The 20,605-nt window shown below is 42.7% G+C and overlaps 1 protein-coding gene across 1 annotated transcript; it reads left to right on the forward strand.

Annotated features, from left to right (window-relative positions):
- The first annotated feature begins 1,829 nt into the window (after positions 1-1,829).
- On the forward strand, positions 1,830-2,861 carry LOC144759116 (uncharacterized). The gene has a single exon (XM_078646469.1). The coding sequence runs from the start codon at positions 1,830-1,832 to the stop codon at positions 2,496-2,498; it is 669 nt and encodes a 222-aa protein (XP_078502595.1). The 3' UTR covers positions 2,499-2,861.
- Positions 2,862-20,605: the final 17,744 nt, after the last annotated feature.

Consider the following 20,605-nt stretch of genomic DNA (forward strand, 5'->3'; position numbering starts at 1 on the left):
CTATGATTCTTTGCTCCAGAGAAGTATTTATAGCTATAGTGTGTATTTTATAAGTTGTTTCTGTGTGGTGAGGGTATGTTATGTAGGATTGGCAAAGGTCATCAATGTCCACCTCTAACATCTGGATTGTTGTCCTGTTGAGGCGAATAGTTGTGTTTGGCAGAGGCATAGAGATCCATCTAGGTGTGCTTGATACTGTGTGTTTGATTGTGGTGGTTGGAGATCTAGGCGGTCTCCTAGTTTCCTGAGCCGTAGTTATTTCAACTGCCAGCTTAAGGTTTGCCATGATATTCCATATGAGGGTGTGCATGCTTGTTCTTTGAGATATTGCTTGCCTGGTTTAGGGAGTTGTGCGTAGAGGTATACCGCACAGTGAGTGGGAGGAAGTTTTGATCAGACACTTGAATAGCTTACTGATGATTACTGATGTGCACAAAACTGTTCATCAGAATTTCCATCTTTAGACCTCCTCAACCTAGTATTCCAGTGTTCTCAAGCTTTCTATCTCGAAAATGCATAGAGCCCTCTCATCCCTGTCTCAAAATTAACTCAGTTGTGTGTATTAGCTAATAAATGTTATTCTTTTGTGCCAGTTTGCATTCTTTAACAATCTCTGGTTTTAAATCCACAGACGATTGAAGTGTTGGCGTAGAAGACACAATGGTGATCAGTAATAAGCAAATAATTGAAAGCTAATAAAGGACCGATGCTAAAGAAGTAAAGTTGCTTCAGAGCTCCAAGAGGAAAGTATCCAGGAAAAAGATGTGGTGAGGAACTTGGATTAGAGCAAAATAAAGAACGTGAAAGCAGTTTCTCTAAATAGATTTCCTGCTGCTCTAATGGTATATGAAGAATGCCCTGGAGATGCCAACCCAGGGCAGGAAGACCATCTGTCTGAACCAGTGAGGACACGCATCAGTCTAAAGCTCTATCTGATCCAAGAGAAGAGAATACACACAGAACAAGTGGGACTTGAAGAATTTTCAACAGACCTCAGCAAATCGAACACTTGAGCACCATATCCAGTGAATTGTCGTTAAATCAAAAACAAAAATCTGTTAGTCACTTATACATTGTAAACAAAGCTGCTTAAAAGACAGGTAGTCAGGTTAGGACTAAGATATCTGCTAGTTACGAACTAGCGATGTGGGTATATCTGGGACCAAGGGAAGGAGAATGAGGGAAAATAAATGCACCTCTGTGACCAATGACCACATTTTGCTTGTAGTCCAGGTCCACATGTCCACTACCATTCTTACCCATTAAAAGTGACCTCTGGTATTTGTTACCGGGCAAGACCTGCAAAATCACTAAAATCGTTATTGTAGTCTTATATACAAATATAGACGACATCCGTAGAAGGGTGACAAGAAACAATGTGCTGCTACTGATAAACAATAGTATTCTGAATCTTCATGCCCATACATTATGTGAATATGTACCTAGCTTTGAAATACTGAACACCAACCAAAGACCTGTTAAGGGCTTCATAAACTCATAAATGAGTACGTTCGAGAAAAGGGTTAGAGAATCTACATGGATGTAATGAAGAGGCAATAATCCCATGAGAGGCTTCCCCATAAGTACCAGGGGCTGCTGATATTAAAGTTGTAGGGTGAATTAGGTTGCCAACAGAGGTTATAAACTGTGAACTCTACAGAGAAGTGATCTTTGGCTAAATAAATGTCCAAGTGTTAAGTTGAACAAGTGCAGCACATTTGCACATTTTGGTGTGTGATGCTAATCACATGCTGAATAAGATTTAGTCTTGTCTTATGGCAAATCCCAACTTGGCGATATTAAATTCAGAAAGAAAATTGTATCTCATAATGGAATGTATACAAGACAAAACTGAACTTGGAGATATTAGCACCAAAAAGAAGTCTCATACATGCTCTGAATGTGACAAGAGCTTTAGGTGTCGATCAAGTCTCAGTCAGCATGAGAAAACTCACACTCGGGAAAAACTTTATCAGTGCTCTGAATGCCATAAACGCTTCACTCGAAAACAGCATCTGACTCGACATGTGAGAACTCACACTGGGGAAAAACCTCATAAGTGCTCTGAATGCCACAAAGGTTTCCTAAGTAAATTCAGCCTTACTCGACATGAGAGAATACATACTGGAGAAAAACCTTTTCAGTGCTCTGAATGTCAGAGAAGCTTCATTTGTAAAACCCTTCTCAGTCAACATGAGAGAACTCACACTGGAGAGAAACCGTATCAGTGCTCTGAATGCCTAAATAGTTACCAATGTAAAGCAGATCTAACTCAACATGAGAGAACGCATACTGGGCAAAAACCTTATAAGTGCACTGAATGCCGGAAAACCTTCAGTCGGAAAAAAGTTCTCACCCGGCATGAGTTAACCCATACTGGACAGAAATCCCATCAGTGCTCTGAATGCCCAAAAAACTTTAGTCGTAAATACCTTCTCACTCAACATGAGAGAACCCACACCGGGGAAAAACCATATCACTGCTCTGAATGCCACTAAAAAGCTATTGGTTGCAAACTGGTCTTATTTTCCATGAGAGAACTCACACTGGGGAGAAACCATATGAGTGCTCTGAATGTCACAAAAACGTTAGTGAACGAGATAGTCTCACTCACCATGAACAAACACATACTGGGCAAAAACCTTATCAGTGCTCTGAATGCCTAAAACATTTCAGTTATAAAACCAGTCTTATTGTACATCAGAGAACTCACACTGAGGAAAAACCTGATCAGTGCCTTGAATTCCAGAAAACCTTCAGTCATAAACTCAGTCTAACATTACATGAGAGAACTCACACTGGGGAAAAACCTCATCAGTGCCTTCAGTGCCAGAAAAGCTTCAGTCATAAACTCAGTCTAACTTTACATGAGAGAACTCACACTGGGGGAAAACCTCACCAGTGCTCTGAATGCCAGAAAACCTTCAGTGTGAAAGTCACCTTACTGTTCATGAGAAAACACATAATTGAAACTTAACGGTGACAAGACCGAGGTTGTGATACTTGGCAGGGGTAAAGATCTCTGGGGCCCCCACCATTGGCCCAATGATATGGGACCTACCCCTCAGCCTGTAACAGTAGTACGCAATCTCAGGTTCCTCATTGATGAGAAACTCACAATGAGACAGCAGGCTGTAAAGGTAGCCTCTATTTGTTTCGCCACCTTGAGATGTCTTCAAAAAATCCTGTGGATGCTGCCCCCCTCCACACAAAGAACGGTAGTTCAGGCGTTGGTTGTATCCCGCCTGGACTACGGTAACATTCTATACCTTGGAGCTGATCTGACAACCATAAAAAAACTTCAGGTTGTTCAGAACGCAGCTGCTCGGCTGCTTCGCAACGTCCCCAGGAGAATATCTGCCTCTCCAGCTCTCCACGACCTGCATTGGCTCAAAGTCCCGAATAGAATCAAATTCAAGGCCCTTTGTCATGTTTTTAAAATTAAACAAGGCTCAGCTCCTAAATACCTCCAGGGCCTTATTCAGGCCTATAAGCCAAATCGTATCCTGAGATCTTCAGGGAATGGTGACTTTTCCGTCCCCAGATTTAGGCTAGCAAAAATGGGAGGCCGCTCCTTTGCCTATCTGGGTCCCAAATTTTGGAATGCTCTTCCCATGACCCTAAAGACAGAAACTAATCTTTTTCGCTTCCGTAAAGGACTTAAAACTTGGCTCTTTCAACAGTAAATTGGAGCTTCCTCTTAGCACAATCAGCATGCATGTTCTTCTTCTTTAGTCTGTCCCTCAGCGCCGGGAAACCCACTGTGGGTAGCTGTGCGCTTTATAAGCTTAAATAAATAAATAAATAATGGAGGAAGAAACTCTTCGGTGCTTTCAATTCCAGACAAGCTATAGTTTTAAAATAATTCTCACTCTGCATGTAAAAGCCCATACTAGCTAAAATAAATGTATGAGTGTTATGAAGGCATGTAAAGATTCAGTTGGAAGACCCATGTTATAAAGGAAAAGTGTTTATTAGTGTTCTGAATGCCAGAAAAGCTTTATTCATAAAATTAATTTAAATGAAAATGAAAGAACGCGTCCTGTGCCAAATCCTTATCACTGTTCTGAATTTCAGGAACACAAGTTGTAAAATGGATGCCTTTCGACATGAGAGAACCCACACAGAGTGAAAAACCCTAAATATATACCCTTTGCCAAAAGCACTTGTCATATCCATTGCATTGGTTGTAAACCACTTATACTAAGAGCAAAACTAGTTTACTTCAAATCTCATAAAGCGGACGCTGATAATTCCTCAAATAGATCTTTGGTTCTACCAAGCACAGTTCACAGCCCCTCTTTTTAAGATCCATGGGTTACCTTTGCAACAGTTTTGAGAAAGACTTGATGTTTTCCTTTTTTCTTTTAAACATATCTTTATTGCTCATTTTATAGCTTACGTTTTAATGTATCTCTCAGAGTGGACAGTCCATTCTTAAGATTAATTCATGTCACTTCTTATACACTGATCAAACATTTATACATATATTCCTATCTTTCCCACGTAGGAGGCACCTGCGGAAAAATGTACCCAATGACCCCCATTCCCACATCTTATAGAGAATAGAAACATGCTCTACTATCCCTCTTCAAGTGTAGCCACCCACCCGTCAGAGGTGCCCACACCTTTCACCCTTTCCTCCTAGCCCCCTCGCCTCTTTTTTTGCATATACTGCCACTTCCGTATGATAAATAGCCATTAGACGAGTGAGCCATTGTTGGACCGATGGTGCTGAGAGGTCTTGCCATGCCGTAGCCAAGCTTAGCCGAAAATCTGTCATTACAATATAAACAAATGCCTGTGCCTGGCTAGGGATTGATTCATTACTAATCCCCAGTAATATAAGTTGCGGGCTCTGTACTATAATTAGTCCCAGTCCTCCCTCCAGGAACTCAGTATTGTCCCCAATGAGGCCACCTTGGTCTCGGCAGGTTGCAAACAGCGTATCAAATGCGCCCCGTATGAATGGCATCTGGAACAGTGCTGGTTTCTGGTTCCACCCCATTTAGCTATTTTCCCCAGAGTGTAGTACAACTTGTAATCTGTTTTAAAATGCTGTACTTGCAGAGAGGCAGAAATTAGGATTATCTGTGCCAGATTTCTGGACTCCGAGAGTCCTGGTATTATGATAGAGAGGCACTGTTACAGGTTAAAGAAGGACAGAATGATTATCATAATGCGATTACGCCTGTGATGACTTTTGGCACAGAATCCAATGATATCAGAAAGATTGTTCTGAAGAACTGGCATTTGATTAGCAAGGTTGACTCACAATTAGAGAAACCGCGTTTTGCGTTCAAATGTGGGGGAAATCTTAGAGATCTTCTAGTTAGGGCATACAGTGAACCTAAAACTACCACGTTACAGGATATGTGGGGCCTTATGCCAGTGGTGGGTCATTACCCATGTGGGCACTGTGCCACCTGTGCTACCATTTTAGTGGTAAAATCATGCATTCTGAACGATAAGCAGTGGGTATTGAAACAACATTCTAACTGTTTGTCGAGAAATGTAATTTACTGTATCCAATGCTCGTGCCTATTATTTTACATTGGGAAATCTACACAAGAGGTGAAAAAACATATTTAGTTTTGGTTGAATCGAGCCACTGACTAATTTATATCCTAAATGCTGATCTGTCCTTAAGGGGGGTGGCTTATTCTCCCTTTGTATTTGACTGATTATGTAATCCATGACTTTTTACTGTCCCGATCCTCTGCACTTATGAGTGCAATGCTTCAGTCATCTGCCGTAATAGTCTATTAATACTTCCAAGATGGCGATCATGCTGCGCCGTCTCTCACGTAAACAGGGTTAAAGTTCAGTGTGAAGCCTGGAGATTGATTCTTCATGCATAATACGAAATGTGAGTACAGTATTAGTTGTCTGGTTTGTAAGAGAGTATAAGGATAGATGAAGTCGGCAGTGATTAGATTCGTTTGATTTTTCTTTTCTTCCCTTTCTACAGCTACGAAATGGTTGTTGTTGACCCAGGTACGAGTGACTGCTGCGTTGGCCTTTGATTGATTTTGGCGTCCTACGATGATGAGTTACCATTCTGAATTTTAATATTGACTTTATTCATTGCTTTAGAGACCTGTTTGAGAAGTCAGGATGGAAATGCAATTGGATATATAGAGTAAGGATTCTATGTTGCGGTGTTGGTCACAGGTTTGTGCACTGTGGGCACATTGGGTGTTTTCAATTGGTTTTCTCTCCCACACATATTGGTGGAGTTTTAGTTGTAGTATCTGGAGGCTTGTCTATCTAATTAGGCATGATTGGTGGGTCAGTCACCGAAGTTGGACTGCGGTGTGAGCAGACAATACTTTTAGAACCCTGGGGATATTCATTGTTGTGTGTATTGTTTTTATTCTGTACAAGAATGGTTGGATACTAAGCAATGCTGTGTCTTGAGGATGGTCTTATGGATCTGTGTGGCCTACTAAAGACCGAAACGTCGACTTCCTTTCACCCGTTTTGTATATGTTTGTCAGATTTTCTGACACCCGTTTTGTATATATTTGTCAAAACTATAGAAAGGTTTCTGATTGAAAAATACTTGTGAACTGTGAGTTAGCTATTTTTGCAACAGGGTGTTACACTAAGTAAACTGTGACATGGATTTAGTAGTGACAGTGTTGCTAGGTAGTCGATTGATTTAAATTCATTCTATAAATACAACTTTTTTGAATATGACCCTGTTGTGATACATTTCTTTGTTCATATTTATGACTTGATTAAAAAATTGAATAAGTATTTGAATACACCCTTAAGGTACATTTGTATAGAGATACTTGCAGAAAGGCAAAAATTAGGATTGCCTGTGCCAGATTTCGGGACTACGAGAGGACGACTGTTCCTGCTTGAACCTTCTCTTCCCACCACTTTAACTGCTTTTCTATATCATCTGGCATGAGCTTATTCAACAACTGATGAAGCTTCCCGATGGGGGGGTTTGCTAATCAAGACTCTATCAATCAGTTCAACCCTAGAAATGCCTTTGCCCCTCCTGCTTATTTCAGTAACAAATCACGGAGCTGAAGATATTTTTAAAAGCTTGTGATGCCCTAGGTTAAACCTGTGCAGTAGGGTCTCAAACAATTCATATAGGAGTCCCACAAAATTACCAGGTAAATAGAGTTTTTATGTAATACAGTGTAAATGTTAAGCCAACCCAGCCCTACTTTCTTCCGGACCACGGCCCATATTTTGAATAAACAACTGAGGTTCTTAAATCAAACTCTTTTATAGTATCCATACTAAAGCTGCTCCAAAGTACACCCCATGCCGCAACTCCTATCAGAAGCTTGTTCAGGATTAGGACTTTTTATCCCCAACAAAATAGACATCTGTTGCAGGGCAGTGGCCCAGTAGTAGATTGTTATATTAGGTACCGCTAACCCCCTGAGCTCTCTCAGGAGTGTCAGATATTTCAGCACCCTTCTAGGCCAAGTATAAGGCCAGAAAAAGCCACATCAATAACCTTAAACAATTGGTTCCCCACTTCAAGAGGGATGGCAAAAAAAATCTTGATCAAATTTATTCTACCTAATAAAGACATTTGTAAGTTGTTTATTCAGCACATTTCTACCAGTGTACTTTTTATGAATGTATCCAGAGTTGTATGTATAATTATATCTACATCAACTATGATTACTCGCTAATCCTCCCAGTCCACTTCTGTGTTTTTAACAATTTGGTTCTTATCCTGATTTAATGGATAAACTGAAAATCTGCTTAACTGCTCAGCCTCTTTTATTTCTCTTAATGCTTCCCTGGGATCTGTAGTAACTGCTGCAAAGTCATCGGCATAGGCCAGTATTTTTGTTTCCCAATCACGTGACCCAATACGCTGAATAAACCTATTTTTTTTACTATCCTCCTTATCATAGGATCAATATAGAAGGCAAATAACAAGGGAGAAAAGGGACATCCCTGTCCAGTACCTCACTGTATTTTTATAAGTTCCGACTTGCCTTCCATCATGGAAATCCTAGCTTTGAGCTGCTGATACAATGCTTGCAAGACCAATTAAAACCTGGCCCCTATCCAATCTGCTTAATCAAAAACCCGAGACAGTGCCAGGAGACTTTGCCAAATGTTTTTCAACATCCAAGAGTATTGAAGCCATAGAGTCTCCCTTCACTGCTGCTGTGTCGAAGTGTGATTACCCGCCTGACCTGGTCAGTTGTTCCTCGACCCGTAACAAAGCTGTGTTGCTAAGAAGACACGATTTTGCTGATTGTTCCAGACAGCCTTGTAGCCAGTATCTTGGAGTAGATTTTAGAGTCAATGTTCATTAGGGTAATCGGCTGGTATGTTCTAATGGAGACTTCCCTTATTTTGGGAATACCACAATTTTTATTAAGGCCCAAGATCCATGTGGCATAAACTTTATGGGGAGCTGAAAGATTAGGGACTGAGACTCAGCAGTCAGCCCTGGGGGTAGTCCCCGACAAAATCGCTACTCAAAAATGGAGAAAGAAGACCAGAACAAGCTGAACCGGCCAAGATATGGATACCAGTACTGCAGGCAAAATAAGATGGGACTATTCTACTACCCAGCAGGTTTACAGTGAGGACGGGGGAGGAAAAAGCTTAACTCAAATCGGCTCTGGCAACTTCCCTGATCCAAAAGACCTCCCTCTATTGAACTTATTTACTCAACCTTAAAGCAAATGCAAGAGTAGGCCTGGTTACAAAATCGTTGGGCTCACTAGGGCACAAAAAATCACAAGGGTCAATCTGGAAAATCCGTAAAACTTGCTCAGAAATCAAGGATAGAGTGGCCCTCTTGGAGGTAAGGGCCGGAGTAACAGAGGGGGAAGGCAGGAAACTGTAAAAGCATAAGGAAGCACATTTATTCGCAAATGACAGATGTAATGTGGAAACTTGAGGAATTTGAGAGCCAACAGCACCGAAACAATCTTAGGTTTCTGGGTCTATCAGAAAACATTGAGGGGAGTGATATCAGATGTATTACGGTGGGACTTCTAAGGGAGTATTTCCTGACTTACCTCAGTGGAACTGGGACGCTGAGGTGCAGCGAGCTCATCGTTTTCCGATGACGCGAAGAAAAAACCAAGTGGCAGGACAACCTGAATGGCCTCAGGCAGTTTTATTTTTCTTGGGTAACTTCCTACTCCGGTAAGCCATATTCAACAAGCAGAAGGCAAGGGCACCTATGAGGTACATACGTTCTTTGTCCACCCAGACTTTTGCCACACTATTGAGGAAAGGCGATGGCGACTACGCCAGCTGATTTCATCCTTTCAGGGACTAGGTGGTGAGGCATGTCTATTAAATTCAGCCCATCCTAAAGTCATCTCCAATGGGAGGGTGCAGATTTTTACATCTGAAATGAAGGCTCAAGAGAATCTGAAGGAGATCAAAGGAGAGTCCAGGGTGCCAAGATTTGAATGAAACTTTTCCCATAATATTAACTCTGAAAGGATTTCTGCAGCCGGCAATCTATGGACTTTAAGAAGGGGGCTAATTTTTTTTTCTTCTTCTTACTTATATGATCTTCACCATTGAATTTTTCTTTTCCTTCGTTTGTCTTTTTTTCTGCCCTGGTTTTTACATGTGGGTTGGAGCCTGGGGGCACTTCGGGGAGGGTGGAGTGGGTGGCATCAACAGGGTCAGATCTGACCTATTTGCTTGTTTGTGGTGGAGGTTGTCAGGGGATGAGTGCCGTAGGGTGGGTTGGGGGAGGGGTCGGGTGGGGTGGGGTAGGTGCAGGGAAGGTGATCAGAGTAGACAGGGACAATCATGCACAAGGTGGGGGTGACTATTGGCTTTTCACACATTATGAATGAGTAATTTGCAGATTGCAACTATTAACATTCATGGGTTAAATTACCCCATGAAAAGGCTTAGGGTAGCCCTTGATATGCTTTATCTCAAGGCAATCATCATGTGTGCAAGAGACACCCATTGAGGGGCCTAGAAAGACACTGTTAAAGTCTTTAGGGTACCAAGTAGTACGTAGTACTTCACAAGGAGCACGTACATGGGGTGGCAATTTTGGAGTGTAAATGCGTGGGCATGTTCCCAAAGGTTTGGGGAGACAAATATGGACGCTGGGTCATCGCTCAGTGTCAGTTTCTTAAAGTGGGTTTTACACTTTGTTCAGTATATGGGTCAGTCTTAGATGACCCAGCGCTGTTTGTGTGGTTAAACGCAGAGTTATCCTTGTGGCCACTCTTGCTTATCATGTGTGGGGATTTCTATATAAATTTGAATGTGGATTTGGTAGGTACAGGTCCTTGAAAGTATAAAGGTCGTACCTCTAAGGTCTCTGCTGGATCTAGGCTCCACCCATGTTCTGAGAGATCGTGCAGTTACATAATGCTAATAGTGTGTGGTGGGTTCATGCTCACATGTTGTTTTAAAAATTGAAGTTGTGAATTTTAATACTTGAAGCTGAATTGAATCTTTAAAAGCAGAAGCTGAATTGAATTGTTTTAAACTGAATTTGAACTCGTATTATCATCTTTTCAAAAACTGCTTAGCTAATTTGTGTGGGGTGACTAACTGTTGCACCTTCAAACCAACTTTGAATTTGACTTATTCAAACGCTACCAGCGGTACCCGCCTGTAAGAGGGGACTCGCATAAAGGTTAGCGCACTCGTTTTTGTTCCACTTACGCACTCCTGTTGCTAGGTAGTCGATTGATTTAAATTCATTCTATAAATACAACTTTTTTGAATATGACCCTGTTGTGATACATTTCTTTGTTCATATTTATGACTTGATTAAAAAATTGAATAAGTATTTCAATACACCCTTAAGGTACATTTGTATAGAGATACTTGCAGAAAGGCAAAAATTAGGATTGCCTGTGCCAGATTTCGGGACTACGAGAGGACGACTGTTCCTGCTTGAACCTTCTCTTCCCACCACTTTAACTGCTTTTCTATATCATCTGGCATGAGCTTATTCAACAACTGATGAAGCTTCCCGATGGGGGGGTTTGCTAATCAAGACTCTATCAATCAGTTCAACCCTAGAAATGCCTTTGCCCCTCCTGCTTATTTCAGTAACAAATCACGGAGCTGAAGATATTTTTAAAAGCTTGTGATGCCCTAGGTTAAACCTGTGCAGTAGGGTCTCAAACAATTCATATAGGAGTCCCACAAAATTACCAGGTGAATAGAGTTTTTATGTAATACAGTGTAAATGTTAATCCAACCCAGCCCTACTTTCTTCCGGACCACGGCCCATATTTTGAACAAACAACTGAGGGTCTTAAATCAAACTCTCTTATAGTATCCATACTAAAGCTGCTCCAAAGTACACCCCATGCCGCAACTCCTATCAGAAGCTTGTTCAGGATTAGGACTTTTTATCCCCAACAAAATAGACATCTGTTGCAGGGCAGTGGCCCAGTAGTAGATTGTTATATTAGGTACCGATATCCCCTTGAGCTCTCTCAGGAGTGTCAGATATATCAGCACCCTTCTAGGCCAAGTATAAGGCCAGAAAAAGCCACATCAATAACCTTAAACAATTGGTTCCCCTGTGGAAAAGTAAATTTTGCCATGTTCTGTGTCCCTACGTGTCCTCCATCTTATGTTATGTGTGCATGATTAATATGCATATGTATTTCCCATGTTTGATTAAAGACGCAATTACAGTTGTGTCCACCTCTAGTATACTAGTTTCCAGTTCTCGTGAATACTACGAATATTAGGCCTATGTAAAGTTGCGTTGCCACGTTTCTCAGTGTGCACGTTATTTCGTTGTAAAGTCCCCGTTTCTAGGCCTCAAAAGGGCCCGGACACCAGATTCAGCTCCTGTCTCCTGAACCCTCGCTGAGGAGCGATACAGCCCCCACCTGTATTCCTGACCCTTCACTTACTTCCTGCCTCACAGTGCCCGGCTCAGCCTGGCTCTGCCTACGAGTCTGCCAAGAGTATGTTATGATTCTAGTTATCAGTCCAGCCCTCCTTCTCTGCATTCCTAAGCTACTGAATCGCATCAATAGTTTCCGTCATTGTCTAGCCTTTACGTCTCCATGTAAGAGAAATACTGCATTTAATGGTCATTTAATATCCTTCATCACGCACTACATGTAGAATAATGCATGCTCCAGTCTTAGAGTCTGTTAGCCTTTCCCCTCCTGACTCTTAGTTTATATCAACATGTTCTCTAAACATCAGATACTAGATAGGGTTTAGGTACATGTCGCTCTGACTCTCCAGACTTCAGTCTCCTCCTCTAGCACAGAGTTCATAGCCCCCAGCTTCTCCTAGTAACACGTCATTGTCAGTTTGCGCGCACCATCAGGTTAGAGGTCCCGGCTCCTTAGGTAGCCCCCTCCATGTTTCCGCCCATTTATGACATATTCTGTTACGTTTACATCACATGTCTATGTATACGCCTCTTGTTACACCTACTTTCACCCTTATCTTTCGCGACTGCTATTGACCACACCCACTGCTCCGCCTACTGTATTCACTGTAATGCAACTGTTTTAGTATATATGCTTGTGTACTGTTATTAAAGCTAGCGCTAGCCATCCCAGATCTTGTCCGTGCAGGTTGTCCTGTTCCTGCCCTTTATGCTGTATTAAACCTGCAAACTCCTACTACCTCGAATCTTGACTCTTATTTATTGAGCTATCTGTTATTCATATATTCATTCAAAAATAGAGGTATTATTTATTTATTTACCACATAATGGCGCCCGAACAGGGACTTGCCCTTTCCCCACGCGCCGGTGAAGCCACGCCGGCCCCCTGACCCTCTGCAGCCGTGACGGAACCATACCGTGCACGTGCAGATATTTCTGCTTCAAGTATCCCTCAGGCCCACGGAGGAGACGGAGGTGGCGGTCCAGCATCCAGACGAGGCGGTGGAGGAACGCGGCGAGTCCCGACCAGAGCCCAAGCCGAGAGTCCAAGGTCCGAGGTATCCGGAGGCCCACCCGTAACAGAAGTCCGAAGTTCGTCCGTCCGGCGTCGAAGCAGTCCAGTCCAGTCCGAGGCCTTCCGTTCTTGCTGCCCGGTGAGTACCGTTGCTGGGGTAGTATCTAGACAGGGTCAATCTAATTGACTCTGGTCCGTGGGTTTTGGTGGTACACAGACCCAAAACGAAGTGTCCACTTCGGTGGATGCGGGTCCTGACGTGTCTCTTTATGAGACCGGTAAGTTTCGTACTGTTTTAGCAGTGCATCTAGTTTCTGTTCTAGTCAGTTCTGTTCTCGAGAAGATTCATGTATTCTGTTCTCAGTATTCCAGGTAGTATTCTGTTCGAACTGTTATTTTAAATGTTCTTCATGTATTTTTAATGTCGTGGTATGAATGTGGTGTAGTTATCGTGTTCATTGTGTATTGTATTGTGTTTAGATTATAGTTCAGTCATGCCCTTATTTTCTAAACTACGTCAGTTGAAAACTAGAAAAGGTCTGCTAGAAGCAGCAGTTCCTGTCCCGCCTAGGGACAGTCCAGGTCATTTTATGTATCAGAAGCATGGCATAAGTGCCATATTATATCTAGATTTATGGGTGGAATACACCAAAGAGTTAGAAGAAAAGTATAGATGGCCCGTATCAGGTACGTGGGATGCCGAGTGCATCATGAGAGTAGAAGAAGCATTATGGAAAAAGAAAGCCAGACAGTCACAGAAAGATGCCATCGAGTTATGGCGCAAAGAATCTCATAAAAGAACCGAAAAAGAAATCAGAAAGTCAGAACTAAGTAGAGAATCCTTGGAACGAGCCCAAGAAAGGGAACTAATCGAGATAGGTGAACGAGTTAAAACCGAACAGTCAGACAGACAGAGGAATGCCCTCATTAAGGGTATGTACCCTCTTCTTGCCGAGGGCTTGCCAAAAGCGACCCCGGAGGCATCCAGTAATTTCCCGCCACCATTAGTTCCGACCAAGCTACGTCACAAACCGACCGCAGCTGATATTTTTATCTCGTCCTATTTGGACGACACAGTCCCAGAATATGCAAATCCTGTTCCGCAAGTTCCTGTAAATAATGTAAATCCTGCTCCTCCAGACACCGGGGCACCTTTTGGAGTACCTGCTACGGTACCCCCGGTCCAGCCTACATTACAATTTCCCACTCTGCCAGCACGAAGAGCGTGTAACGTTGGTCGAGTTACATGAATGTGCGTTACCGCGTACGCCCAAATATAAGTCCGTTGCAGATATCCGACGAGCTCTCACTGAATGCCGCTACGATCCAGTTGCAGGTGATGATAGTACAGTTATATATTCCATCCGTGTAAGACGGGTGACCGGGTATTTGGACACCCTACCGAATATGAAAGAAGATCTAGACAGAATATATCGTTTCATCCGTACAGGGGATGATCCAGAAAGTATTGGCGAAGCCATGTCTCAAAGGAAAGCAGAGATCCAGCTCATGCTATTAAAGTTTCTAATTAATTGTTTAATAAGAGAGCAAGATTACCCGTCCAAAGATCCGGCCGAAATGAGAATCCTGACAAGGTGGAGTGATAATATAGCCGAGGGTAAGCACAGAACCATCAGTAGTATAGAGAGTATGTACAAGAAAATTCGTAAAGAAATAATAAGGTTACACGAGAAACGCAAAGAAGCACTAGTAAGCGAGAAAGAAAATGACTCTTCTACTGAAGAAGTAGACGACGAAAATCCCACTAGAATAGCGTATGTAGGTAGAACTAGACTTTCCAACCAACATTCACGTCTAGATTACAAGAAAACTGTTCCTCATCCAGCACCAGAACAAGGTTCTCTAGAACAAGTATTTCAAGCTACCGATCACATTCTGAAATCACGAATCGGTTACAGTGAATTAAGTACTATGCATGAACAAGAACTAGCCCGATCAGCAGTCCGATGGATTACTGATTCTACCACTTTTCCAGACGAAATAGTGGCACAAATGTTTCTGAAACTGCCCCCAGCCGAGCAACGACTGGTGGGTATGTATATGATCCAACACCTCATTACTCTGTATGAGGGTCAGCATTCTGATCCAGGTCCGTTACACGATGTCCTGAACGAGTTACTCCAGTATAGATGGAAAGGTCTAGGTACCGATTTAATTAGTGTTATTCTAGAACAGCGCCACAAATATAGAACGTTTTTGAACCCGCATTTTGTTCATGTCTCACCCCCAGAAAGTAAACCCTTTTACATAGACAGACAGAATCCGTTACGAGAAGTACACCCAGTCAGGACAGCAGATGGTGAAATGCAACGAGTGTTTGTTTACACTCCGATTACAAAGATGGAACTCTTAGAGATGAAGAAATTAATTCCCTGTCATGACAAAGATCCAGCAGGGTTCCACCGAGAATTAAAAGACATGCTCCGTATGGGAGAATACACGTATCCAGATATAATTAAAATGTTAAAGGTCCTGTTGCCCGCAGGGGTATATGAAAAACTCAAGGAAAAAGAATGGGAGGTGGGAGAGAAAAAGATCGATTGGGCAGTTCTAGAAGCTGAAGATAAGATACGAGTACCAGGTACCGGTCTAGGAGAGAAATGTAAAGAATTACCAGAACTGTTAATGCAAGTTTTGCCAAGATTATTAGCCACTAAAAAGGAAGACTGGGATGCAATCTCAGCCTGTAAACAGAAACAAGATGAAGACACTAGTGATTTTTATTCTAGATTTGAGAAATGCTTTAGTATCAACAGTGGCCTCAAGACAAGTAGCGAGTCATACCCTCATCTTTTTGTTACTAAATTAGTCGAGAATTCAAGTCCACAAGTTAAGAACCGAGTTTTGAAAGTCGAAAGTACCTGGCAAGCTAAAACCCCGTCCCAGATGTTACAGATGCTTCAATATCACCAGAATAGAATCAGAGAAGAGCAAGATCATGAAAGGAAACGTATGAAAGACACAAAAATGAAAGTATTAGTTGCACAATCTGTTCCTCAAGACAGTCAGAAGAGGGGTCCGAATCAAGCCAGTCATCCTGCAGTTCCTGTTAAAGGGACCTGCAATTATTGTAAACAGCCAGGTCATTTCATAAACGAGTGTGCAGTTCTGAAACACAACATAGCTACCGGTAAGACTAAAGAAAGACCACGTCCGCCTAGACAAGAACAAATTTCACAGACTTCTCAGCCACAGAATGCACAACAGACAGTTACAGCACCGCAGCCTATTGCTGCAACACAGCATGTTACACAGCAGATGTACCAGTATGCACAGTCCGAGTATCCAGAGTATCAGCCATATTCATGAAACAGCCTAGAGAGGGAGGTAGGCTTGCCTCTCATCGAGATACCTGTAGATCAAGAGGGTCCCTATGTTCACAGTCAAGTATTAGGGAAAGAGGGGTAGGCAGTTGACACCTGACCGTATCCAGTTAATAGCGAGTCTTCCTCAGCCCAAGACCCAGAAGGAGGTACGTGCTTTTATCGGCCTCACTTCTTATTGCAGACAATGGATTCCTCAGTATGCATTTCTAGCCAAGCCACTGATACAGTTAACGACACAGGAGGCAGCCGTATCGACTGTCCTCCCTTGGACATCTGAACATACACTTAGTTTCAATGAGTTAAAGAAAGCTCTATGCCAAGCTCCAGTTCTAGCCACACCGAACTACAGTAAGTCTTTTACACTTTTCGTCACTGAACGCGAAGGTACAGCATTATCTGTTCTTACACAAGATCAAGCAGGACAATACAAGCCTTGTGCTTATTTTTCGAGCACATTAGATCCTGTAGCCCAGGCTCTGCCTGCGTGCCTCAAGTCAGTTGCAGCCACAGCACTAGCTATCAGACAAAGTGATTCCATAGTATTAGGACATTCCCTGACAGTACAAGTTCCACACTCCGTGGAAGTTCTTTTAAACCGAACACAGACTCAGCACTTGACAATTGCACGTTTAACAGGTTATGAATTGACACTGTTCCAGCCACACATAGAAATCAGACGCTGCAACGTTCTAAATCCTGCTACACTGTTACCGTCAGTTATTTCAAATCCTGCCACACATGACTGTGTGGAAGTAGTTAATACTATGACTAAGCCAAGACAAGATTTGACAGACAATCCATTACCAGATCCCGACCTGACACTTTATGTGGATGGTTCATGTATGAGAACAAGTACAGGAGAACTAGTAGCCGCGTATGCAGTGACTACTGACACTGAAGTTATAGAAACACACCGTATTGACACTCTGTCCGCTCAAGCAGCAGAGCTAGTTGCTCTGACACAAGCCTGTATACACGCTAAGAACCTGAAAGTTAACATTTACACAGATTCACGCTACGCATTCGGAGTCGTACACGACTTTGGAGTGCTCTGGCAGGAGAGAGGTTTCATGACTTCTCATGGAACCAAGATTCAGCATGGTCTCCTTATTCAAGCTCTGTTAGATGCCATACATTTACCGACATCTATTGCTATCATGAAGTGCAAAGCACATACGAAAGTTACTGACACTATTTCTCAGGGTAATGATCTAGCAGATCGCACAGCCAAGCTTACAGCACAGACACCAGACATTCCAGTTAATAAGACACCGACACACACTCCAGATCCAACTACCTGTATGACAGTTAAGGACCCCACTCAAGATGTCATAGATATCCAGTTACATGCTACTCCCGATGAAATCAAGAAATGGTCCGAACAAGGAGGGGTCCAGACAGATCAGGGATGGGTAACGAAGGGTAAAGCCACATGGTTTCTCCCCGACTCTATGGTTCAAGTCATTATCAATACCGCACATAGTCCAGCACATTTAGGAGAAAAAGCTATGTTAGATAGTATCCAGAACATTTGGTTCAACAAGCATTTACGAGCTGCAGCCAAGCAGAAAGTCCGTACCTGTATGATATGTTGCCAGTTCAATCCAGGTAAAAGTGTCCCGGTGGAACAAGGTGGATTCCAGCCCCCTGACCACCCTTTTGAAGTCCTCCAGATGGATTATATTCAGATGGAGCGATGTCGAGGTTTCAAGTATGTCCTTGTAGTTGTATGCGCTTTGTCCAGGTGGACAGAAGCATATCCAGTTCCAGATTACACAGCCGCGACCACTGCCAAGCAGTTGGTTCGTGAATTCTTCCCCCGTTATGGACTCCCTAGGGTCGTATATTCTGACAACGGCCAGCCATTCTCATCTGAGCTCATGAAACATATTTCCCTTCTGTTAGGGTACCAGTGGAAGTTTCATTGTGTACGCCATCCTGAAGCAGCCGGTCTCGTAGAGAGACATAATCAAACCCTGAAAATTCGAATTGCGAAAGTATGTAAAGAGAAAGGTGTGGACTGGCTAGTAGCTCTGCCAGTTGCTTTGTTTTATATGCGCATGGTCGCACATTCCAGGTCAGGTCTGTCCCCGTACGAGGTCGTATTCGGCCGCCCCCCTAATATGTGGGGTACACCTAGACCCCGAAGTATTACCGATGTTTCAAGTAATATGCTGACAGATTACCTAGCTTCCTTGATGTCTGCCCTACACTCTTGTCGTTCACAGGTTGCCGCCGCATTTCCAGACAATACCGAGGTGGCACCGCATGAAATCGTTCCCGGATGCATGGTTCTTGTGAGGAACTTTGATCGTTCAAGTCCGCTGGAGCCCCGCTGGAAACAACCCAAACAGGTCCTCCTAACCACCCGTACAGCCGTGAAGTTGGAGGGGAGAAAAGGCTGGGTGCATCTGTCGCATATAAAGAAGTTTTATGGACTAAAACCTGTTACCAAGAACATTTCCGAGGATCTTAAAGACTGCCAAAGTACTATTCTTAAGGACTGTCCCGCAAAAGACTCTGAGACGAACCCTTCCCTGTTAGAGAAAACTCCGCAGCAGGAGTATAAGCTTAAATTAAGGTCTAGTAAAATAAGTCAGCCAGTTTGATTGTCTAAGTCCTCCCCTAGGTGAAACGGTTAGACCGGTTTCTGACATGTATATAATAGACCCCCACAGAGAGAGAGTTAGTGAGAACTCTAAAAGTTGCACTATTATTTTATGTTTTCTGCTATATTTCAGCCTTATGATTACCTGCACAAGTTATGCATTTTATTTGTGTTTTCCAGTTTCTCATGTGAATAAGTCTGCTAATGTTACAGTAGAGCACACGTTTAGTGATCTGCCTCCTCATGAACTCTCTTATCGTCTTGCTATGCGTAACAATTCCTTTATCCGCATGTTACATTATTCACACCAGACCAGCAATGCCACTAATTGTTGGGTGTGTGGTCGACTCCCCCCTTTCCAGACACCGAAGGGAGTTCTGCCACTCTTTCCTTATCCATTTTCACATAATGGTTCGTGTGGAGCATGGTCCACGTTAACGTCATCCTCAACAGATATGTCTTTTCTTAACAGTACATGTTTCCCAGACAAGCAAGGTCTTCCCCACAGAACAGGGTTAGATCTAGAAAATGAAGTTTATAATTTGGGTAATTATTCTTCGAATTTTATGGTCCTGAATGTTCAGTCTGATTCTACTCCAGACTTACCTGCTATGTCAGTATTACCAGTCAAAGGTGAATTATGTGTCCGAAATAATGGTTCCATACATGTAGGCCATAGTGATTGTACTACTATTGTCAAGTATAGTGACAGTGGGAAATCTATTTTCAAAGCTTCACGTCATTCTTATTTTGTTTGTGGTCAGACCGCATATGTTCGTCTGCCCCTTGATTGGGATGGTACCTGTTACATTGCCTTCCTACTGCCACCAGTTTTTCTAGCCCCACCTGACTATCATAGGAATTCCCACCTAGTACATACTAGACACAAGAGAGACCTCCCGATTGTCGATTATACTGAAACTGCTCTAGAGCAATACATAGATATCAATAAAGGTGTCTTCCCCTACTTAGGTACTGTTGTAAATAGTAAACTGATACGTAGATTAACCAGAACACTTGAAGCAGTAGTGATTGAGACTACTTCTGCTCTAGGTAACTTAACCGAAGAGTAATCCTTTATGAGAATTGTCGTGCTCCAGAATCGTCTCGTCCTTGACGTCATACTGGCCGATAGGGGCGGGGCATGTAGAGTCATCGGATCTAGTTGCTGCATTTTCATTCCTAATAACGCACCGTCTGTTTATTCAGCTATTACCAGACTCCATAATATTGCCCATATGTTACACCAAAATCCAGGCACCTGGACATGGTCCGGTTGGTTCTGGAATACAATTTCCGCCTGGGGATGGAAAGTATTGTCATTTCTGGGTATTGCAGTAACGATCATATTCAGTTGCTGCCTCTGTTTACAATGTGGCCCCGCGATTTGCGGCATTTGTGCTACCTCTTGTATTCCTAGTCCCAAGTCCCGTTCTAAATTCGGTTCCAAGAAAATTCGAGACGAGCAAATGATACTGTATGAAATGATAGATGGTATCATGAATATTGATGTTTCCTGATGGAAACGTAGTGACAAGGAGGGAATGTGGAAAAGTAAATTTTGCCATGTTCTGTGTCCCTACGTGTCCTCCATCTTATGTTATGTGTGCATGATTAATATGCATATGTATTTCCCATGTTTGATTAAAGACGCAATTACAGTTGTGTCCACCTCTAGTATACTAGTTTCCAGTTCTCGTGAATACTACGAATATTAGGCCTATGTAAAGTTGCGTTGCCACGTTTCTCAGTGTGCACGTTATTTCGTTGTA

The sequence above is a fragment of the Lissotriton helveticus genome, chromosome 1_1 (assembly GCF_964261635.1).
Source record: "Lissotriton helveticus chromosome 1_1, aLisHel1.1, whole genome shotgun sequence".
Lineage (NCBI taxonomy): Eukaryota > Metazoa > Chordata > Amphibia > Caudata > Salamandridae > Lissotriton > Lissotriton helveticus.